Source organism: Panthera pardus, unplaced genomic scaffold, assembly GCF_024362965.1.
Source record: "Panthera pardus isolate Hobbes unplaced genomic scaffold, ASM2436296v1 HiC_scaffold_4, whole genome shotgun sequence".
NCBI classification, from domain to species: Eukaryota; Metazoa; Chordata; class Mammalia; order Carnivora; family Felidae; genus Panthera; species Panthera pardus.
The window spans coordinates 7301258-7325173 of record NW_026526969.1 but is presented as its reverse complement, the minus strand read 5'-3'; the positions used below and the strand labels follow the sequence as shown (position 1 = coordinate 7325173).

The 23916-nt window shown below is 53.2% G+C and overlaps 2 protein-coding genes across 4 annotated transcripts in view; both read right to left on the bottom strand.

Moving 5' to 3' along the window:
- DTX2 (deltex E3 ubiquitin ligase 2) overlaps positions 1-6520 on the bottom strand; it is a 35822-nt gene extending 29302 nt beyond the window's left edge. For 2 of the 3 annotated variants that reach the window (XM_019421628.2, XM_019421630.2), the window contains exons 1-2: positions 6380-6520; positions 5024-5187 (exon numbers count right to left, since the gene is read on the bottom strand). The gene's annotated coding sequence lies outside the window, so the exon portion shown is untranslated. Of the gene's footprint in view, positions 1-5023; positions 5188-6056; positions 6181-6379 lie in introns of those variants that run through there. The other variant, XM_019421629.2, reaches the window with a different exon arrangement.
- Positions 6521-15480: 8960 nt separating this feature from the next.
- Positions 15481-23280, bottom strand: ZP3 (zona pellucida glycoprotein 3). The gene is made up of 8 exons (XM_019421632.2): positions 22844-23280; positions 20861-20979; positions 18720-18823; positions 18466-18643; positions 18257-18374; positions 16294-16385; positions 16031-16167; positions 15481-15710 (listed from the first exon to the last, which is right to left on the bottom strand). Exons 1-8 carry the CDS (start codon positions 23147-23149, stop codon positions 15490-15492), a joined length of 1275 nt encoding a protein of 424 aa, XP_019277177.2. The 5' UTR covers positions 23150-23280; the 3' UTR covers positions 15481-15489.
- Positions 23281-23916: the final 636 nt, after the last annotated feature.

Genomic DNA, 23916 nt, shown 5'->3' with positions numbered 1-23916 from the left:
ACCTGAGCCCTCCAGGGGCTGGTCAGGGCAGAGCCTTCAAATAGGGCACCGAAAGCCACAGGCGACAGGCACTAGCAGATGGCAGGCACTAGCAATCTTTGATCCCCTGTATCGAAGGATCCCTTTGATCCTTCTCTACCAGGAGCAATGTGACCACTGGCGACCTGTCAGGACAGAGCCCTGGTCCCCAGGCCCACCCAGGGGTCAAAATGGGGGAGCAATGGAAGCAGTGGCAGGAGTAACAGCGATGACTACCAACCAAGAGCTTACGAGGCACCAGGCACTAAGAAACTCACATGAGTCCTGGGGTGGGTCTTCTCCTGACTTTATAGACGAGAAGAGGAGGCAGAAAAGGATGACCAACCCGCCCAAGAATACACGGGTATAAAGAAACCCAAATCTGTTCCCAGGGTCCACTGAGACAGAAGGGGTCCACTGATGCTGGACAAATCGGCCTGCCAGATGTGTTTTTCCTGGCCTATACAGTTTTCAGTTTTTTTAAAAACTGAGTTGATGTTTAAAAATTGGAATATTCACCATTAAAAAAAAAAATTCCAGATTTCCAGCTTTTAGAAAGCAGAAAAGTTGGCAACATTTGCAGCGCTGACCTAGATTCATTATCCATCCGGCAACAACTCACTAAACCACTGTGGTGGCTGGGACACACTCTCGCCAGGTCACCACGGTTACCGTGACACCCCCCCCCCCCCCCCCCCGGCAGGAGTCAGCAACCTTCTCCTGTAAGGGGCCAGAAAGTACACATATATTTTAGGTTTTGCAGAACACAAGGCATCTGTCGCATCTATGCAACTCTGCCACGACAGTGTGAAAACAGCCACAGACAATGTGCAAACTAACCACAGAGTGATCAGTGTACAGCTTCCCCAACACCCATCGCCGTGCTCACAGCGTCCTATAGTTGAGAAATACTTCTCTGAACCCACATCTCTATCAGAAAGTAGGAAAGGGCCTCTGCCGACATGCCAGTCTTCCCCCAGTACCTGAGGGCAGCTTGAGACTCTCTACCCTGTGAAATCTTTACTTACACCCACTCCTCCACTCTGGCAGAAGAGGCCACTTCTAACAATCAATGTCCATGTAATATCTGAGTGCAATTATCTACCTGGCCCTCCACTAGGGCATAGGGTCCTTAAGGCAAGGACTAAGGTCAGGAAAAGACTTTTTAAACAAGATACAGAACGCTGAGTACAAAAACAAAAAAGAAAAAAAAAGGTGGGGGGGCGCCTGGGTGGCTTGGTCAGTTAAGCATCTGCCTCTTGATTTTGGCTCAGGTCATGATCCCAGAGTCATGGGATCAAGCACCACGTCAGGCTCTGTGCTGACGGCACCGAGCCTTCTTGGGATTCTATCACTCCTCTCTGCCCTTCCCCCACTCACACACTCTCTCTCAAAATAAACAAACATGAAAAAAAAAAAAAAAAAAACCATTTCACTATGTGAAAATTAAGAATGATTGTTCAACATGGGGCACCTGGGTGGCTCAATCGGTTAAGCGTCCAACTTCGGCTCAGATCATGAACTCATGGTTCATGAGTTCAAGCCCCACGTCGGGCTCTGTGCCGACAGCCTGGAGCTTGGGGCCTGCTTCGGATTCTGTGTCTCCCTCTCTCTCTCTGCCCCTCCCCTGCTCGCACTCTGTCTCTCTCTCTCTCTCTCTCAAAAATAAACATTAAAAAATTTTTTAAAAGAATGGTTGGTCAACAAAAGACGTCTTTAAGTAGAATGACCCATTACAAGCTGGAAGAAAATACTCACAATATGAACAAAGGATTGAAATCAAGAATATATAAAGAACTCTTACAACCAGTAAATAATAAAAAGTTGGCAGAAATCATAAGCAAATACTTCACAGGAAACACACATGCCAATAAGCTCATGAAGAGATATTCAATGTCAGGGCTCAGGAACATAGAAATCAAGATCCCAACGATCCCATTTTATATCCATTCAATCAGGAAAAGTGAAGTCTGCCTATAGTGAGTGTTGGCAAAAACGTGAAGCAACTGAGTCCCATGCGCTGGTGCTGAGGGAGTGGATACTGGTAGGACCACTTCAGAAAACAGTCTGGCTACATCTATGAAAGTTGCACATGATGGATGACCCAGCAAAATATCACCCCTAAATTCATACCCGAGAAAACCTCTTGCACCTGTACTACAGACGTGAATGGGGATGTTCAGAGCAGCACATTTGCAACAGCAAAAATCTGGAAACAACTAAGTGCCCATCAGTGGAAGATTAGATGCATAAGCTGTGGTGTGTTCACGGATTCTTCAGTAGTGAATACGAATGAATCAGAGGACATGCGATAAGATGGGAAATCTTAGCAACGTTTTCTTACTTTCCTCAGAAACACATAAAACTACATGAGCATGAAAGCGAGGGGAAAATGGTTATCTCAGGATGGGGAGAATGATAAAATGACTACAGGTAAACTTTCGTTTCAAGCTTTTGTTCTGGGTGGGTGGAACGCGGTAACTTACTACATTCCTTACAAATCACTTAGGAAATAAGTAAAAGCAAGCCATGCGTGAACAGTGATGAGCATGTATTAATCTAGCTCTGTGTTTACCCAAAGTAGAAATGAAAACCAACACATTTTAACCCAAGTACCAAGCCCTACCCCTGACACAGGGTTTCTGTGTGGCCCATGGCCCCATTCCTGCTGGCCTCTTAGGTACTTTTAATATGTCTGAACCCGGGGGCGTCTGGGTGGCTCAGAAGGTGAAGCAACCGACTTCGGCTCAGGTCATGATCTCATGGTCCGTGGGTTCGAGCCCTGCGTTGGGCTCCGTGCTGACAGCTCAGAGCCTGGAGTTGCTTCGGATTCTCTGCGTCTCCCTCTCTCTCTGCCCCTCCCCTGCTTGCACTCTCTCTCAAAAATAAACAAACATTAACAAAGCTTTTTTTTTTTTTTTTTTTTTTTTAGTTTAATATGTCTGAACCCAGACTCATCTTCCTTCCTGATTGTCCTTTCCCCCTGGATTCCCTGGCCCCAGGCAGTTACGAGAAAAAGCTGGGTTTCTACATCCTCACAACCTTTCCCCTCCAGCCCCGCAGCTGCCACGGCTTCCTTTTTCTCCTCCCTCCTCAGGCCCTGTTGCTTGGGACTTATATGCCTCTCACCCTGATAAGTATTCTCTCTGAAGTGGCCTCCCCAAATCTGTCTCTCCTTCTGGTCCACCTGAGAGGCAAGTGCAAGATTGAGCCTCCCGAAGTATACTTCCGGAATAAAGTTCAAGTTCCTTAGGTTGACACTGAAAGCCCATCACAGTCTGGTCCCTTCCTATCAACTGTATTTGCCAGGGAGCTTCCCTTCAATACCTTACTTTTGTCTGTGCCTCCCCTTCCCCCAATCCATACCTGCTACCCCCATATACATCCAGTTTTCCCACCTCCATATCTTGGCTCTGTGCAGAATCCCACCCACGTAGCCACACATCCTCACCTTACCCATACTTTCAAGACCCGATTTATTTATTTTTTATTTTTTTAATGTTTATTTATTTTTGAGAGAGAGAGGGGCAGAGAGAAAGCACCACTGGGGGAGGGGCAAAAAGAGTGGGAGACAGAAGATCTGAGAGGTGGGCATCACTCTGACAGCAGAGAGCCCAACGTGGGGCTCGAACTCACGAACCGTGAGATCATGACCAGAGCTGAAGCCGGACGCTTAACAGACTGAGCCACCCAGGCGCCCCAGGACCCAATTTAAACAGCACCTCCAAGATGCTTCGATGTGCCCGACTGAAAGAAAACACCCGCTTATCAACTTCCACAGCACCTGTCTGCCCTCCACAGTTCTCTACGTCCATTCTATCTCTCCAAGGAGACTATGAGCAAACTGGGGGCCACATCTCATGGCATAAGGAAACAGTCACAAAGAGAATAACCCAGTCGAATCCATCCCATACTTTCCAGCCAGTGTGCTCATCTAAAATGCCTCTTCTGGGGCGCCTGGGTGGCTCAGTCGGTTAAGCGGCCAACTTCGGCTCAGGTCATGATCTCGCGGTCTGTGAGTTCGAGCCCCGCGTCGGGCTCTGTGCTGACAGCTCAGAGCCTGGAGCCTGTTTCAGATTCTGTGTCTCCCTCTCTCTGACCCTCCCCGTTCATGCTCTGTCTCTGTCTCAAAAATAAATAAACGTTAAAAAAAAAAAAATTTTTTTTTAAATAAAAAAAATAAAATAAAATAAAATAAAAAATAAACTAAAAAATAAAATGCCTCTTCTGCTAAAATCCTGCTCCCCGGAGCCTTGGCAGGGCCCCCAAAACCCTCCGCGCTCAGCCCTCTGCCTACTTCACCAGCCTCCTCTACCCCACACCCGTCTCTTGTTGCTTCTGCCACAGGGAGCTCCTTACAGGGGCCCAGGCACACCAGGCAACTTCTGGACTCTGCAGACGTCAACTCCTCTGTGGGGCTTCTTCCCTCCTTTCCAAATCCTACTCCTCCTCCACGACTCACCTTAGTTTTCCTCTTCCCTCCTACCCCTTCCTGGACAAACGGGGTCGGGGGGGTTGGGGCTCTGCCCTGCGACTCCCCCCTCTCCCCCTCCACACATATCGCACCAACAACACCTTGCCACTATCTGTGGTTTGTCTGTCTGTTCCACCAAACCATGCGTTCCCGGGCGACAGAAAGAACCGTTGCCCACCAGTGGACCCCAGCACTGGGCATGGGCCTTGACACAAAGGAGGTACCCGGTTTTGTTTGTGCAGGAAAAAAAAAAAAAGACATAAACATTTCCAGGTCAGATGCAGAAAACATGACTTGTGTCCTTCATCCCATAAAGCATGCCCTAATGGAAACCACGTGGAAAGTATCCTCTAAGACTGGTTAAACAGGAGAAGCCCTTGGCAAGAAAGCACTTGAATTTATTTGAAGACAGTTGGCAATCAACTATCAACTCCCAAGGCTGACTTTTCATCCCGGAGACCTCAAAGTCCAGCCTCCCCTACCGAAAACCAGATTGAGAAGGGAGCATTGTAACATCCCCGGGGCTCTTACCTTTTCTCCCTGGAGAGCTGGCACAAACTGTCCCTTCTTGATGGAGACAGTAGATCCTTAGGAGGACTGACTTGTTTGAGTTCCCATCTTGATATAAACGCAAACAACAAAAGCCGAGCAAATCCGAAAGGCCTGCTGACTCGGCAACACAAATTCCAAGGCACCTTTGCCAACAAGGAAAAAGATGATCAGGTTTTAAATTGAGAAACAGCAGTCAGTGAAAGCGAACGCACAGATGTTGGGTCTGTGTGCTGCGGCTGGGGACTGGAAACCACCAGGTTTATTTTCCAACAGCCTGGGCAGGGCAGAAGGTACAACGGTCTCCCTCCACCCACTCAGTCATCAAGGGAACGGTGGAAACAAACAAACAAACAAACAAACAAACAAACACCTCAGCAATTTCACGAAAAGGCCTAAACGGACTCCATAAGCCACTCTGCGGTGATAAGTATCCAGAAAATTAACACACCAGAGAGGGTGGAAGTTTGGCCAAGGTCACACAGCAAAAGAACAAGAGGCCTAGTTACAGCTACCCTGATGGTAAAGCCTGATGTTGGCTTCATCAGAAAGTTCACCTTCCAGAACTCCAGAGGAGCTAGGACGGCAGGCAGAAATATTCGGAGTTCATTCTTAAGGGGCCAAGCGCCCGTGCACACACCATTTCCATTGTTACTGGCACTTAGGGAAGTGGAACCAGTGTGGAGGGGAGCAGCTGGCTTGAGGGGAGGGGGGCGGACGGAAGGCCAGCTTCAGAAAAGAAGGTCTTCTAAATCCTCCTCCGCATACATTATGCACCCCTCAAAAGTAACCCAGGGCCCCAGCAAACTCCTGTTTCCTGGAGGGCGACCCCTACTTGAGGCGAGGGAAGCAGAGTTACGGGGCAAAAACTCTTTCAAAGTACGGCCCCGGGCTCCAGCGAAGTCGTCCACCTGAAGGCAGACCCCGGACCCCGGGAGAATCCACGCCCTCACCGCGTAGCCCGGTGACAAGGCCACCCCCGCCTCCTCCCGGTCCTGTGGGGAGGGGTACCCACCTCGCGACGGCCCCAAACTCCCAGGGTCTGCGCCCCTCCCCCTGCTAGCCCCTCGGCTTCCACCCGGCGTTCACCCTCGCACCCGGCACCCAGTCCCGTCCTAAGCTGCCCGCGCCTCCGATTTCCCCGACGCGGCGGCCCGTCCTCCCAATCCCCCCCGGACCTCACCCCGGGGCTCTTCCCCGGCCCGGCCCTCCCTCACTCGCACGCCCGCCCCCTTCCGGTCCCAGCTCGGCTCGCCCCCCGTCCTCCCCCCCCCCCCACCCCGCGCCCCCGGGACCCCAGCCCTGACGACAAGCAGGTGGCCTGCCCGCCCCTCTCACCGAGGCTGAGGAAGGCGAGGGGGCAGGCTGAGGGCACCGCCGCGCTCGGGCTACAGCTGGGGTTCGGCCTGGGCACCGCTCCCGCTGAAGCTCCGACTCTGAGGAGGCAGCCAGAGTGAAACTCGGCGTCGCAGCTTCCTAGCGCCCCGGTGCGCATGCCCAGGACGCGGGGCCTTCTGGGAAATGTAGTTCCGTGGGTTGGGGGCGGGGCGGGGCCCAACCCGTCGCGCACCTGTTCAGGTGTATCTATTCCTCCTCAGTCTGTTCACTCACTGACTTCGTTAACTTACTGACTCGTTTTAGGTACTTTTTAACCGATACGTAGGTGATGTCAGGCCCTGTGCTGGGTACCGGGGATTAAAACGTGAGTTATGAACTTGGTTTTTCTCCTGGGAGAGCTTCGTATCTATTTGGGGAGACAGATACTCAAACATAGAATTACAGTACAGTGGGATAAATGGGAGTTTGAACACAGGAGTTGGAGCGCAGAAGGGTGTGTTTAATTTGAGAGGGGGTGTCAGGAAGACATCACAAAGGGGTGTTGCATGAATTGGATTTTGAAGCATATATAGGGGTTTGCCAGATGGAGTACAGAGAAGTTCTTGCAAAGGAGGAGACGTGTGAAAGTGCCTGACACAATCGGGAAGCAGTGAAATGTTCTCTGTGGTCAGGGCAAAGGGTATATGGAGGGGCTGAGGACAGAGAAAATAGATTAGGGTGTGTCAGGACAGGAGTGTGGGGAGCAGGCTGGGTAAGATTATGATCGTTTTTAATGCCATGCAAGGAATTTAGGCAGCTGGAACCAATAGAAAGATTCAAAGCAAGGGGATGACAGTCAGCATTGCACTTTAGAAGGATACCGTGTGTGGTAGGTAGAGGATAGGTTAAAGGGACAGAGAAAAGAGCTAGGAGACCAGTTTGGTGGACATTGCTGTAGTCCAGATAGAAGGTGACAAGGCCTGAACCAGGTTGGAGACTGCCCTTCTGGGATCACAGACTTCCCTTTCAAAGCTAAAGAAAGCTATTCCCAAAATATGCTCAGATGTACATGCTCACATATATGTACACACATGTTACATGTACAATCTTGCACACAGGTTCAGGGGGTTCAGAGTTCTCTGAATCTTGGACTCTAGTTGAGTAGTGTCCCTCGCACTAATGCCCCTCACACTTCATCAGGGATTTCAGAAAGAGACGCTCCCCTAACTCCCCCATCATTCAGTTCAAAACTTCATTTTATAGAAGAGGAAGCTGAGGCCCAGAGAGGAGGGGAAGGAGTGCCTGTGGCCCCACTTCTGGTACCCTAGACCAGGACTCTTTATGACCCAGGACCTGACTTACAGGACACAGGCCTTGGTTTGGGGACACACCAAAGTCAGTTTCTCCCAATTACACCCAGAGCTAGCCCTCTTTCTAGAACTGAAGGGTAACTTTCTAGTTGTGATTTATACTATGTGACTGCAGTGGCTACAGATTAGGATGCGAACATTTCCCCTCTTCTTTCAGAATCAGTTTTCTCAGCCATGACCATCTACACCAAACATTTCTTTTTAAAAAATTTTTTTACTGTTTATTTATTTTTGAGAGCGAGAGAGACACAATGCAAGCAGGGGAAGGGGCAGAGAGAAAAGGAGACACAGAATCCAAAGCAGGGTCCAGGCTCTCAGCTGTCAGCACAGAGCCCAACGTGAGGCTTGAACCCATGAATGGTGAGATCATGACCTGAGCTGAAGTCAGACGCTCAACTGGCTGAGCCACCCAGACACCCCTACACCAAACATTTCTAAAGCACTTAGTATGTGCCAAACACTTGGCATGCATCACTTCATTAAAGCCCCTCAATGAGGTAGGTATTATCATTCTCCCCATGTTATTTATTTTTTAAGTGGGCTCCATGCCGTGGAAGGGGTGGGGCTTGAACTCACAACCCTGAGATCAAGAGTCGCATGCTCTACCAAGTGAGCCAGCCCCCTCGTTATCCCCATTTTAAAGATGGGGTCACTGAGACACAGTTTAAGCGATGTGTCTAAGGTCACACAGCCAGCAACTGGCAGAGCTGGTCTTAAAATCAAGGTGGCGTCTAACTCCAGATTGAGCACCCCTATATGAGTGGCCTCGCTGGTGGGAGGGTGGTACAAGGTGAAACGGTCTGAAGCATTAGAAAAGCCTTTCAACACTCAAAAGATATTTTCTTAAGTGCTTCCTTTTTCCTCAGTGAAATGCTTGCCTGATATTGTCCAAAAATCCCACTGCACACACACCTACAGGCTCAAACAGAACTGTGGTGGCAGGCCGGGCTGCAAAGGTTCTGGAACCTAGGCTCTGGAGAGGGGAAGACATCTCAACTCAGAGAGCAGGAGGAGCCAGAGCGCTGAGGAAGGCTTGAGGGGGCTGCCCAGGTTGGGGACCAGTGTGGGAACCAGAGGGAAAGCCAGGGTAGAGGAGCTTCACAGAGGACACAACCTGGAAGGCTGGGTGCATGGGGTGCCTTTCCATGAGGTAGAGGACACTAGAAATGTGGCGGGGGGGTGTCCGGTCAACAAGGTGAGGGTGAGATAGGGAGACCGGCAAGAACAGCCAGATGGGAGGTTCTGGAGCCGCCTGGGTAGAGGCAAGGGCTGGGGAGTCACCGGCAATGAGACTGAGATCACGTGGAAAGACCTCAGAAGATAAGCAAGGTTAGTCTGAGGCTAAGGAACACTGACTTTTGAAGGACAGATGAAACATAGAAGTGTCTGAAGGGAGGCTGGACTGGGGCGATCCTGGTGAATCAGAGAATCAAGGGGAGTGTCCCATGGAGGTGGTACTCAGTGGTGACAGACGCTTCTGAGAGGCCCAACAAGGTGGCCGGCTGGGAGGCCAGACTATACCAGAACCGAGGGCTCCTGTCTCCCAGCTCTGGGCTCTCTCGCCTTGCGGGCTCCAGGAAACGCCCCAAACTTCCAACTTAACTACACAGAGGCCACTGGTGTGTCCCTCGTGGTTTCCGTTGAGAAGCAGAGGCCTGAGCACAGAGATGCACACAGGTGTGTGTGTTTGGGAAGGTTGGGAAGGTTCCAAAGACAGTCTTTGTGTTCCACGCATGGGGGCGGGGGGGGGGGGGGGGGGCGGGAGAGGATAAACCCACACGTGTGGAATGAGGCTACTTACATAAGGTTGCCCATGGCTGTGTGTGCCTGGAAGGGCGCTAGACAACACGGTAAAGTCTGAGAGGCAGGATAGCAGGTGATTTTCACTTTCTTTGTACTTTTCTTGCCCCATTTGAGTGTGTCCCAATGAATGGTTTCCTTTTTTGTAACCTGAAAAGAAAGACTATTTTTATTTGGGGAAAATAGAGAGTTCTGGTAGTGAAAAAGCAGCAAAATAGGGCAGCAGCAAGAGGGAGCATGTGCGGGGGCACAGACTTTTAATTTTTAGGCAGGACAGAACGAGTGTGCTGTGTTCTGAGACTGCAGCAGGATGGCCCTCAGGAAGCTGGAAGTGAGGGGCCCGGGATCGGCCACTTGCAAACTGAACTTGAAACCAATATAGTAGCAAAGGATCCGCAGCAACTAGGAGAGGGCGGGTTAAATGACCTTGGAACACTAGTGAAGAAGAATGAGGAAGATGCACAGGTACTAAGGGAACAATGGCCAAGGTCTATGGTTAAGCAAAAAAGAAACTTTCACAGCATAGGGAACATGCACCTATTTGTGGTTTTGGTTTGGAAAATGTGAACACACAGTAGGGCAGGTTAGGTACGCCTGGCACAAAGGGCACATAGGGATGAACGGGGACGGAAACATTCCTGGCATGGGCTCTTTGTCCTCACAAAATCATCTGCCCCGAAGGGGAGCTTTGTGTGTGTGTTTTAACGTCTCAAATGGAGCTTGCTCGCAGGCTTCCGAAGGCTCCCTAGCAACTAAGAATGAATGGCGTGGCCCAAGAAAGAATGTGGCTGTTGGCCACGGAATGGGGAGTGACGGTGGCCAAAGAAACTCTTTTTTTTTTTCCCCCAAAAGTTCTCAGACTCCATTCCAGGTGCCAGGATTTACTGCTTCCGAAGGTTCCGATCCTGGAACAGCCCCAGCTCACTCGGGAGCAAGAAAAGATCCATGACATAGGGGCCCAGCATCACCACTCAGGGACTCAAGCACTTTCTGAGGTTTTGCTTGGAAAGGCAGAATTTTGTTGCTTGGTGCCACTCGGCTAATTGGCCTCCATCTGACGCTCTGGAGGGACCGTCTGATTAGAAGCCACAGCTGCCTGGCTCATTATTTCTGATTAATAGACAGCACCTGGCATCTCTGGGCGACAGTGCCCACTCAGGACCCAGGTGTGACCTACACGGCCAACAAAAGCGTGATGGCTCTGCAGCCCCAGGATGAAGCCCCTAAAAGCGTTCGTCATCTTATGTAAGTCCCAGCCCCTTGGAACACGTTTTGAACCGGCTTGTCCTTTTTGCTGGTTCCTTTGCTGCGAGTCTGAAATAATTGATGTGTACTCACAGTTAACTCATCCGAGAAGTTTGCTTTCACACCAGGCAATCTCACTGGATCTATGCCCTCTACCCCATTGTAAGTTACTTACTCATTGTAAGTTAGTACTCTGGCATCCTGGTTTGAGATCCACATAAGAGAGGTGTCAGTTGTGCGTGGACAAGGCAGGCCTTTTAGCCTAAAGGCCGAGGGCAAGAGGCGCCCCCCGAGAGACAAAGTTGTCTTTCTGGTGGTAGCCAACCTCCCCCGGAAAACTTCCAATAGTCCCTAGTTGCTGCTTAGGATTGCTAAAAATACGTGATAAATCTAACACCCATCAGGAAAAAGCGTGAGTCTCAGACACAGACATGAACAAAGAGATTACGGAATGTCCTCTCACACCCTTCCAGATACCCTGACTCTGTAAAAGTCTGCCTTTCCTGGTCTTTGACGGAAGATATTTTGCAATTCTGTATATTGTGGAAAATCAGTAGTGCAAATTATTGCAAATAAGTCTTGTCTGGGGAGATGCAATGGATTTCTGCCCTTTGTAGGAAGCCAAACTTGCATCTATCAACAAATTCATTTCTGCATTCCTGACTACTTTATGTAAATCTTCAGATTCTCCTTTGAACCCATTTCGCCTCTGGCAGTTCTCCTCAAGGAAGGAGTTAAAACAAGACCTTTGGGGGGCGCCTGGGTGGCGCAGTCGGTTAAGCGTCCGACTTCAGCCAGGTCACGATCTCGCGGTCCGTGAGCCCAGAGCCCCGCGTCGGGCTCTGGGCTGATGGCTCGGAGCCTGTTTCCGATTCTGTGTCTCCCTCTCTCTCTGCCCCTCCCCCGTTCATGCTCTGTCTCTCTCTGTCCCAAAAATAAATAAAAAACGTTGAAAAAAAAAATTAAAAAAAAAAAAAAAAAAACAAGACCTTTGGGCGCAGCGGGGGGGGGGGGGTAATCTCATAGTTTGTGGGTTCCAGCCCGCATCGGGCTCTGCGCTGACCATGTGGAGGGAGCCTCCTTGGGATTTTCTCGCTCTCCCTCTCTCTCTCTGTGCCCCTCCCCCGCTCTCACACACGAGAGCTCGCTCTCAAAATAATCTTAAAAAAAAGACCTTGGACACATTTTCATTTTGTATTTGTACAAACATGATTTTACTCCCCGGCTCCCCCCTTCCTCCGCATTGTCCTTTTTTCCCCTGGCCACCAGGAAGCACAAAGTTTTAAACCCATGGAGTGTTCGTCCACGGAGAGTTTCACGGGATGTGATAGGCAGCTGCCCCAAACACCAGGGAAACAGGTGGCCGTAGGCAATGGAAATCCAGACCCTCAGCTGCCGGCCACCTCCCTCCCTTTCCCCGCTCAAGCCTCCAGTTGAGACTGGAGGCAGGGCCCTCGGATCTCCGTGCTGGAGGCTGCCTCTCGGTGGCACCCGGAGAGAGGAGGCCCATCTGGCACTGGTTGGAGCTGACCTGCTCCTCACACTTCCTCCTCACACCAGCTACAACCACTTCCTGTTCCCAAGGACAGCGGAAGTTGGAGAGGACTTCCCAGGATGTTGCAAGCCCCAGAAACAGGAGGGCAAGTAGCGGATGGACAGTCCCCCCGGGGGTTGTGGAAGCAGCCGGAGCTCATAGAGTGTGGTTCTGTCTGAACACATGCTGGTGTTGGGGAGGGAAAAGCCTCATCTTCCACAGGTTTTTCTGGCCGGTCTAAGAATTAAGTTGGTCGCCAGCTAGACCTCAAGACCCGACAGTTGCTGCCTACCTGCTTGCACCCATTAACCTTTGTCTTACATCTTCCCCTAAACTCTTCTTTCCAGCTTATCTCTAAACTCAGGCAAATGAGGGGCGCCTAGGTGGCTCAGTGGGTTGAGCGTCCGACTTCAGCTCAGGTCACGATCTTGCGGTCCGTGAGTTCGAGCCCCGCGTCAGGCTCTGGGATGGCCCAGAGCCTGGAGCCTGCTTCCGATTCTGTGTCTCCCTCTCTCTCTGCCCCTCCCCCGTTCATGCTCTGTCTCTGTCTCAAAGATAAATAAATGATAAAAAAAAAAAAAAGTTTTAAAAAATAAAAAAATAAACTCAGGCAAATGAAATCCGAAACCACCCCTCAGGGGATGGCGAAGGCCCTGACAAGGCCTCCCAGACCACCCAGACCTTTTGAGCTAAACTTGACTTGCACTGGGGCAGATGGACCACAGAGTGGCCTCTGGAATGACCCAACTTTAAGTTTACCTCATTAGAATACTAAAACCCTCCCCCAGGGAGGAGCCTCAGCCTCATTTACATAACATACAAGGTCTCTACAGGCGTGTTTCCTTAAGGCACATGCATCACACCCACCTCTACCTAGGCCTCCCTGTCTAAATAGCCATCCTAACCCTAAACAGAAGGGACCCATTCGCCGTATCTCTCGGGGAGTCACTGCTTTGGAAGCCATTCCCTATGATCTCCTTGGCTCTCCGAGGAGCAAACTCACGCTGGTTAGGCTAAAAGTTGACAGGAAACACATTAACAGGAGAACAGCAGGTTTAATTTTGCTTGTGCGAATCTCTCACAAATATGGGGTTCCCAAAGTTAAAAGGAAGTACATATGCCCTCCTGAACCAAAAGGGATGAGAGTCTGGGGCTTCAAAGGCACAGAAGGCGATTCACAGACCAGGAAGAGTGAATGTGTGCGCCGCCGCCCCCCCCCCCCCCCCAGATGGATCACTTAGAGAAGATTTAGCTCTGGTAAGAACCCCATTGTGGGAAAGACGCCCAACTTCAATTTTTCTAGGTAGTTAAGGGGGCAAAAATTTCTCTTGAACTGTTGGGTCTTGATGGGCACAGAGGTGATCGTGAGCTACAGGCAAAGCAGCACACTTTGCGGCGGGGCAGGGGGGAGCTTGTTCTTAACCCCTGTACTGGGCCCCAAGTAACACATTACCCCTCCCAGGAATGCTGAAGTTGAGAACTCAAACCTCCTGCCGCGGAGGAGGAAACATGCTCATGAGGAGTCAAGCTGCGTGGGACGGGACACAGGCCCTCTGGCCCAAGTCCTGCTGCCTGAGCCCGGATGCCACTCCGCTCACGGTGCATGTTACAGATGAAGTGGCCTGCCAAGGCAGCAGTGGCGGGGAGCCGGGCTGGTCCTTTCTCTGCCTCCAGGCCAGTCTCTGTCCCTATGGGTCTTCCTGACACAACCTTCCATGCAGTGGCTCCTTTTCATTGTTGGCGGCCCTAGGAGGCCTCCCTCTCTACTCCACGGCTCATAGACCATCAAAGCCCTCCCTTCTGCCAGGGAGAAGTGTTCTCCCTTTCTCTCTTCCCTCCACACCCACATCCCGTTTTGTCCAGCTAGGGCCTGCCCGCTCTTGAAGGATTTGCTCCAGGGTCACCAGCTCCAGGAGGCCCACCCCTCTTACCTCCAGCCTTTTACTTCCTCACACAGCCTACTCTGACCTGCTGGGGGAGGGGGGGGGAGCAGGATTCTTTCGGGATGCAAACTCCCGGGCCTGGTGCACTTGAATCACCTGGAGATTTTAAAATGCAGATTCAGTCTGGCATGGGACCCAAAACTTGGCCTTTCTGCAAATCCCCAGGTGATGCTAATAGTGTTCACAGGCCACACTTAGAGGGGCAAGAGCCAAGGTCAAGGGGCTTCCTGTTCTCAGTAGACCCAGAATCCCAAGACTTTGGCCAACTGCCTCTATGCCTCTATCAACACACTTGAGCCCCTGCCCCCAGCCAGGCCCCAGGCTGCAGAAACACACAGCTCCTTTCGCTTCCAATCAATTTATGTCCAACAGGACTGCCCAACAGTTACCAGCTCCATTTTGCCCACGAGGACCCTCAGGCTCACAGCAGATAACTGGCAAGGTGGGGAGTCCCAGTGAAGGTGATTTTCACTCAGGAAAATGAGCCAGGCCTGGTGGAGGGGTGGGGAATGGAACCAGCCAAGAGCCACAGCTCTCAGACAAGGGGCCACATTCTCTCCTGGACATTCCCAGGGCCTGGGAGAGGAGGGCAGTTCTACCTGGGAGCAAGAGAGGCAGCAAGACAGCTCCTGTCAGTGACAAGAAGCTTCAGGCAGTCCCAGCCCTCCTGAGGTGCCCACCCCCAAGCCAGGGACCTGTCCAGAGCTCCCGCTCCCGCCCCCCTCCCCCCCACGACATTCTCCTTTACAGCAGCTTCAGGCCCAAGGGGACCACTGTCCAGACCACTGCCCTGGACCTAGTCACCTCTGACCTCTGGGCCTCTAGCCTGCTGCCCCTAGAAGACTCAGTCCTTTCCTCCCTGCCCCCACCCCCAATTCAGATGCATGGGGTCCAGAGACACAAACCCTTTGCTAGCCCAGGAGGAGGCCTGGCTTCCAACAGCTTACACCCTGGCCTCCTGGGAGGCATGAGATTACTGTCACCAGGGAAGATGAGCCCCTACCCCCCACCCCAACTCCTGCCCCAGGAAGGCCACGTTGCCCAAAGCCAGGAAAATGCAGGCTTGCCCTCACAAATCAGTCCACCCTCTCCACTGGTAGATCACCCCCACACTGGAAGTACAACAGTCCTTGTTGGGTTGGGCTCCTCTGAGCCCATGACACTGTTGTACCGTCGCCCCCCTCCTCCAGCTCACCCCTATCTGACATCACTGTGCTATACCCAAAAAGCTTTTTTCTTTTATTGGGAAGCAGACACAGGGCAGATCATAGGGCGGGAAGCAGTGTGATGCCTCCTGGCGAGACCCAGGACAATGGTAGCCAGAGTCAGGGACAACACCGTGGCCAGGCCTATGCCCACCATCACAGAGGTGTGAGGTGAGGTCGACCCCTCCACACCACGATCGGCAGCCTTTCCCAGGAAGATCAGAGGCCCCACGGTGATATCTGCTTCTTCAGTCACTGAAAGATACAGGACACCTGGGGTCAGATAAAGGGTTTTGCTCTGTTCCAGTAGACTGAACTAGGTTTTATTCTAACAGCTGTATTATCCCCCCACAATTGTCATTATGCCCTACTCAGGACCCCCCGGCTGACACTGGCATGGGGGGTTAGAGCCCCCTATTAACCCCAAGGCTTCTATGTTAGGAAGGCCATGAACAGCATTGCCCCAGAGGTGAGCAGCCTTGAATGGGGGCCAGAGGAGGAATGTCCCTCTGCAGTAAGGCAGTTACCCTATACTGAGGGGAGAGCCGTAGCCCCGCAGCAGTCCTAAGCCATACCATGCCTGCGATTTCGGGAAGCCATCTTGTGCCGCTGTCTGTCTAGGTGGGACAGCCTCAAGGAGCGGCCCGGAAGGCCACAACTACCTTTGTTACAACAGTTACAGATGTCAGCAGGGCCTTCTACTGGGAACCACCTGAGCAGAGGAAGACGAAAAGATCGGACGGCTAGGTTGCCAGCAGGAAGCAGCTTGCTGATGACCTACACACCAGAAAAGCTGGGCAGGCTTTCTACCCCAGCCACGTCTAACCTGTTGCCTCACCTGTTAGAAGACTTGATGAAGGAACAGGCTTTGTTTAGCTGGTCCGGGACTCGGCTAGCTGGAGTGACTTTCAGATGGCAGGTGATATAGATCTAGAAGTAAGAGCAGCCGTTACAGGGTGGAGGTCTAGGCTCTACCAATGACTTTAGGAAGCCAATTCTCTCTTAACCCTCAGTTCCATTTCACAGATGGAAGGTCAGAGGTGAACTTGCCCAAGATTTTGGAGGAAGTGGCAGACCAGACTCTAGGACTAAAACCCACCAGCTTTACTCCCTGCTGTCTTTCCCCAACCCTGTCCGATGGCTTCCCCTGCCACCTGGGGTAGGGGAGATTTTGACAAAACTGGGGCTCAGGTCAGCCCTGGCCCATTTGGCAGAGGGATCTCCAGGCAGAGGTCCCTTTCATACTGTAGGTAGTGCACTTCACACCCCCTGCCAGCCCCACAAGGGCAGAGAAGTTCTACCACCTTCTCTCTGAAGCCTTTCGCAAAGCCACAAGCCTTGGCCACCACCTAGTGGCTGAGTATACCAGCAAGGAAGCCACTCCAGAAACGCCAACGAGCCGGGAGGCACTTCTGGCCACTGGCCTTGTATCTGCCCCAGCAGAGATGGGCTTCAGAGTCCCTTAGAATCCTTATTTCAGGAAAGTACTGCTTTTATCCTCAGCTCCCTCCCAGGACATTTTTTTTTTTTTTTGATGTTAACTGGGGCCCGTGACCGTAGAATGGTTCCCTGATCCTCGTAAATAAGGGTTTACACCCGCCCCCCCTCCCCCATGCGGTGGCCACAGTCAGCCAAACCATCCTATCCACCTTTGAGGGGAACGCTCCCAGAACTCAGGCTACCTTTCATTCTTCATTGTCCTCTGGCACCCGCCCTGCCTCCTCCCCCTGCAAGATACAGATCCCAGCTCTGGTGGCTCCTGCGCTGAGAACCACCCCCCATATGAAAACTTCTCCTCCTCCCCTCCACCAGACCGCCTCTGAAGTTAACGGCATTCCCAACCCCAACTGTGCTCCTCTACCCTAGGACCTACAAGGTCACTGATCTGGGGACCAGGACCCTTTCTCAGTCTGCTCTCCTTTATCCCCCACCCCAGGACCTACCATCAGCTTTAGGACATGTCACCAATAGGACATGTCTTCAATTCATACCCGTCCTGCTACCTGCCAGTCTGTTTCAAGCTTCCTGTTCAACAGAACTGCGGGGGGTGGGGGCAGGTAGCTTCAGTATCATCTTCTACAAATTCACTGTGCTCACCCCTTAATGCCCCCCCCCCCCCAGCCATAGGAGCCTCGGGTTCAGTGGCTTGCAAACCCAGCTGCTTAGAGTCCTCTAGGAGCTTAAGTAGCTTTTGAGGATTTCCAAGTAAAACCAGATAGTACTGGGGCACCTGGGTGGCTTAGTTCAGCGTGCAACTCTTGATTTCAGCTCAGGTCACGATCTCGCAGTCCGTGAGTTCAAGCCCCGCGTCGGGCTCTGGGCTGATGGCTCAGAGCCTGGAGCCTGCTTCTGATTCTGTGTCTCCCTCTCTCTCTGCCCCTCCCCCGTTCATGCTCTGTCTCTGTCTCAAAAATAAATAAACGTTTAAAAAAAAAAAAAACAAAAAAAAAAACAACCGGATAGTACTTTACTCACATTCACTTACCAGTCTAATAGAGCTCTAGATGGTAGGTGTGTAGGTATTTGCCGTAAAATTCTATGAGGATTTCCATAATCATGTTCAAGAAGTAATGCCAGGCCCCCACCCCAATTAAGTGAAAATATATGGTATTAGGTGACCTTTCCAGGGGGTTAATGTAGAGTCAGTCGGTAACAGGGATTTTTCATCACTTCCTGACCAGCTGTTCCCAACTTCAGAATGTGGGGCTTAAACTCCCAACCCTGGGATCAGAGTTGCATGCTTTACCAACTGAGCCAGCCAGGTGCCCCAAAGTGTTTTTTTCTTTTTTAGAGGCTATTACCATGTTTCTGGGGTCATTAGCAAAGTGGAAGGTGTCTACTGTGAACTGGAGAGTCTCCGGCCTGGGTCTGGGGGCTTTGAAGGCAGAAGAGGCATCAGAGAGACCATCCACGAGACAGCTTTGAAGAGAAGGAGGAGACAACAGAGTCAGGGGCTAAGGCGGTAAAGGTCACGTTACAAGGGCTCCCCCAGAGGTGGCCCAGCCCTCACCCGTGGAAGTCCACGATGGTGTGATGAGGGGAGGCGTTCTGGTCTGGTGTCAGCGTGGCCACACAGTAGTCCACAAACAGTCGCAGTGGTATGTGGCGGCCAGCGTGGACTTCGGCCTGGAGGCGGGCTAGGTCTCCCAACTGGAAAGTGGGGGACTGCTTCTCGGAGCCCCAGTCCTCTGAAAGGCACAGCCAGGGGTGAGAGACCGCCAGAGCGCTCCCTGCAGCCCCCCTCCGCCATCCCCCTGTGCTCACCCTCCATCAGGCGCAGAGAGAAAGCCAGCTTCTCCTCTGAGAGCATTGTGGTCCTGAAGGGCACCCAGGTGGGCAGGATGGCCTCGCTGCTCACGTTGCTATGCCTACGGAGAAGAGCAGTTGCCCACACCTGTCCCGAGCTCACCCCATCTGGCTTCAGGGGAGTCTTCAATGGGAGGTGGTGGGGGAGGAGGCGTGTGTGTGTATGTGTGTGTGTGTGTGTGTGTGTATGTGTGTGTATGTGTGTGTATGTGTGTGTATGTGTGTGTGTGTATGTGTATGTGTGTGTGTGTGTATGTGTGTGTGTGTATGCGTGTGTGTGTATGCGTGTGTGTGTATGCGTGTGTGCGTGCGCGCGTGTGTGTGTATGCGTGTGTGCGTGCGCGCGTGTGTGTGTATGCGTGTGTGCGTGCGCGCGTGTGTGTGCGTGCGCGCGTGTGTGTGCGTGCGCGCGTGTGTGTGCGTGCGCGCGTGTGTGCGCGTGCGCGCGTGTGTGCGCGTGCGCGCGTATGCGTGTGTGTGTGTGCGTATGCGTGTGTGTGTGCGTATGTGGGTGTGTGTGTGCGTATGTGGGTGTGTGTGCGTGCGCGTGCGTGCGTGTGCGTGTGTGTGCGTGTGTGTATGTGTGTATGTGTGTGTGTGTGTGTGCAGCCATGACCCAGGCGGAGGCACGAAAATGGGATACACCTGAGTGAGGAGTCTGGCCCTTAGACCCAGCTGGGCTTATCAGGGCTCAGGTTTTGGGTCTGAGGCAGCCCTCCCTCTCTGCACCCCTCAGCGTTCTTGAGCTGAGATCTAGTGCAGTCCTTCAGAAATACAAATACAGCTAGGTCCTTGAGAAGCCACGGAGACCGTCTGAGCCTAGACCAGGACGGGAAGGTCCTCGGAAGCAGTGGGAGTCACCCCACCGGGACTCACGGAAGAGGCTAGGTCATCTGAGAAGCAGGCCTCGGGCATCTGGAAGTCCGAGCACCCCAGCCTGTGGCAGGCCCCCTGCACTGCCCACCCCCCGTGGGGCCAGGCAAGCCAACATTCTCAGGTCTGTCCCAGGCAGAGACCTTCTAGAGCAAGACCGCTGTGGTCCGAGGAGGGCTTTGGCCTCTCTAGCGAGAGAGGGGGCAGCTAGCCTTCCTGCCCTTGGCTCCTCCGTCTCCCCTACCCTACCCGGTCAGGCGCTGAGCTGCCTCCAGCCCACCCCTCCACCCCTGCTCCCACAGGTCAGGACTCCCTCCAACCCATCTCAGCTGGTCTCCCCGACTCCGTGTGCCTCCTGTACCAGCGGCCAGAGGAGCTTCCGGGTTCAGAGACCATCCTTGCCATTCAGTTAGGTTCACGGTGGCAGCAGCGGTTGGGGTGGCAGGGGGTGCCTGCTAAGGTGCCAGCCTGAGCACCTTCTCTGGATCTGTTGGGCCTTTAGAACCTATCTGTCCCCCTTCCCTTATTGAAGGGGCCCTGGGCTACAGCCTCTATTAGTGACACGCTGCCCTCCCTGGTGTGCGTGAGTGTGTGGCCCTGCCCAGAGGGTCTCACCCCCACCTGCCCCTTTATGTACCCTCCCAGGATCTTGTTCTGGAAGCTTCTACCTTGACTCCTCCCCAGGCCTATGCCATGGCTCATCTCCATGCCCTTGTGGTAGCAGCACGGACCTTCCTGACCTCCTCCCAGATGGAGGGGCAGGATTAAAGCCTATGCACTCTGCACTCGACTCAGCCACATAAGACTCGCCATCATGGCCTTGTCATTATGAGCCTAGTCGCCCTCTCCTCATGCCTCAGTGCCCAAGTTCACAGGCACATCCTTAGGGCTAAGGCTTGAGGGGCTCCCACCACCTGCACTCGGGTACTGGGGGGAAGACTTGGGCAAAGGGCAAGCAGGGATCACAGGAGCCTAGAACTTCTCGCTTTACTCAGAGGCTCTCTGAACTCCAAGGCCTGGTCTGGGCAGCCCTGCAGCTTCCACCGAGAGGCAGCTGTGGCCCAGATGCATTCCGGAGGCTCAGAGGAGACTCCACGGGCTCCCCACTCCCAGCTGGGACAGGGAGCAGGGACCACGGCTTAAGTACCTCCACCTTATCGCAGTCATGCTGCCGGGAGGCTGACGCGCTCGCTGAGGGGCCACGACAGGCCCCCACCCACACTGACCTGGGGTAGCGGCACTCGATGGGAACTTCCGCGCGGTTGGTCCTCAGGATGGACAGGTTTCCCACAGGGCGGGGGTTGTGGAGCAGGAAGGTGCTATACACCAGGGCATCTTCGGTCACCTGCAGGGAGGGGGCGGGGTTGACCCTACCGGCATCACCTGCCCTAGGTTTGCCAACCCATGTGAGGGTACAGGGAGGGGCAGCCCACTGGGGATGGAGGGACCACAGGCCCTGGACCCAAAGTTCACCTACCGCTGACCCATGGGAAAGCCTGAACATGTACCACCTTGGAACCTCCGTTTTTTCAGACTTGACTCCTGACACCCCCATAGGGGGTCTGGATCAGCTCCATGTCTGGCACTAAGCAGTGCCCAGTGACCAGGGGTGTCGGGCACGGCCTCCCGCTCAGGCTGCCACCCCCATCCCCACACACAGCTTCCTTCGGGGGGTGCTGAGGTCTGGGACCAAAAAGCTCCTTGGAAGAAGCCAGCAAGTACCAGGAACTTTAACTTGTTGCCACAGCAATGGACACTCAAGTTGCCCGTCCTCTTCGGACTTATTCTCACACCCATTTCACAGAAGGGGAAACTGTTCAGGGATTGCCTGAGGCAGGAAGAGCCAGGCAGGTGCTACTGGGGAAATCTGCACCTTCCAGTGGGCCACCCAGAAGGGGACAGTGAGGCTGCCTGGCCCCTAACCGCTCAATCTTCAGGGGAGAGCCCTAGCTTGCTATTAGTGAGGGCCCCAAATGGACCAGCTGCATAATTTGTGGGTCCCCTTGTTCAGAAGTTCAGAATTTCAGGGCGTTAAAGCAATCATGGCCCTGGGAGACAGCACAGGTCCTGGCCGTAGGTGATTGTCCGGCAAGATTGGGAGACCCTGCCCAGGAGAAAGGCGTGGCCAGATTGTGCTCACCGGCCTCACCTGGGGACCTTAAAGATCCTGATGTCTGGCTCCCACTTCTGGGGTCTGATTTAGCATAGGCGGTGGGAATCAGAATTTTTAAATGCTCCCCAGGTGATTCCAATGCTCAAAGATTGAGGGTTACTCAACTAGAATAATTCCTCAAATAACTCCCACAGTTCTCTGGTCTCTCTCCCCTCTCCCCGGGGAAGCAAGTGCCAGAAGGCCTTGGGGCAAGCCCTGGTGGGGTGGGGGTGGGGGTGGGGGTGGGGGGGACGCACCTAAGATCAGAGTCCCAGGAGGGTTCCAGGTGCTGAGCTTGTACCCACCCTTGCCAAGCTGAGACCTGGTGGGCGGGAGCAGGGGCCGAGGACAGAGAAGATGGCTCTCAGTGGGGTACCAGGAAGTCAGTCCAGAAAATTGTGGACCAGCTAGGGATCCTGTGTCCAGTCCAGCCCTGCTTTGTTGGAAGCCCCTCCTTGTAGCCTGAATTACTCAGCTCTTCCCTTGTTTGTACCCGACTCCCGCATTAAGCTTCCCTATCCCCCACTTGGGACTGCCCCGTTTGTGCCTGTAAAATCTTCAACACAGAGGGGATTATGATGCCCTTCGCCCCCTCCCTCTTTTAGTTCGAGGCTTCGAGGCATTAAACATGAATGAGGGAGGCCAACATTAGGGGTTTTTTCCCCCCCTGTGATTGCTTCGAGCTTTACCTCTTCCCCACAAGTTCCTAGGGCTCCTGCAAATGCTGGGCCACCCGCAGGTCATAAACAGCCCCCAAATCAGCCACATCTCTCCTGGATGCTCTCCAGGGGTTCACAAATCCTCAGGAATCAGAGTGGGGGATGCCCTATCTGGACCAAAGTTCACTGCCACCTCTGGACTCCACCGCCCCCCACCCCCCACCTGATTCCAGCCACTAGAGGCAAGAGCTTTCAACCACCCCAGCCCGGTGTCACCAATGCCCAGCTTCAGGCCTCAGCCTGCCCCCAATGAAAGGGATCTGGCCCAGCCCCATCTCTCACCAGACATCCACTCAGCATCCACCCTCCCCAGCGCCGCCCAGAAGGCCAAGTCTCACCTGCACGCTGTTGCCACACTTGTGCAGCTCGACTTCAAACCTGACCATATCATCTGAGTCCCCAGAGATCAGGGGCTCACAGTTCTCCGGACCCAGGGTGAGGTCTGCAGGCCTCACAAGCCTCCCAGTACCAAAAAGGTTTTTGCTGACGTTGACCACCAGCCAGGCATGCCGACACTCTACCATCACAGAGGGGCTTGATGGCAGCGAGGGGTGGGTCTTATCCTCGGCGGTGGTTGGGGGATAGCACAGCCCCGTGCCTCCCCAAAGCAGAAAGCAGATGAAAAGCCCGTAGCTCAGCCCCATGGCGCCTACGCTCACTCCCGCTGGTAACTACAGCCACCACCCAGTGGTCTTATACCCCAGATGATGCCACTTGCACCTGGGCTCCCACCTGCTTCCCTTCCCCAACCAATCAGTGGGCTAGTCCCCCATCTAGAAACATCAGCACCACCTGGGAGCTTGTTAGAACTGCTGCCGCTCAGCCCCACCCCAGACCTACCGAGTCAGAATCTGGTGTTTTACTCTCTTCCCAAGTGATTTGTATACTAGTTAAATCTGAGAAGCGTGGGCTGGCAGCCTATTCAGTCACGTCTTGCCCCGCCCCTACGCCCACGTGTCTATCCTTTTGCCAGCCCTGCGAGGGAGTTAAGAGCTGCCCCAGGTCGATGGGGGAGACCAGGAGAAAGGCCATGGGAGAACTAATCAGGGCGTGGCAGGGAGCTTATTCCAAGTGAGAGAACAGGAAGCATCATTAAGAGACCAGAAAAAAAAAAAAAAAAAAAAAAGACCAGGTAATTTTAGGGGCTCTTGCCCAATTTTATGGGTGATAGAAGGGGAGGTCCGTTCCGGCAGAGGCAGCTGGGTGAACAGAGGTGAAGAGAGGGCACAGGGGAGGCTTGGGAGAAAAGCCTAGGAACTCAGAGTTGCCGGAGCCTCGGATCCCTGGTGGCTGTTGGGGGGGCTGGGGAGGTGGGTGGGGCGGAGACCTGAAAGTGTCTGGCTAAGATGCCAGACTTTGCTGTGTGGGCAGGGGAGGCCATGGAAGGTGCTGAGGCTCATGCTCTCTCTCT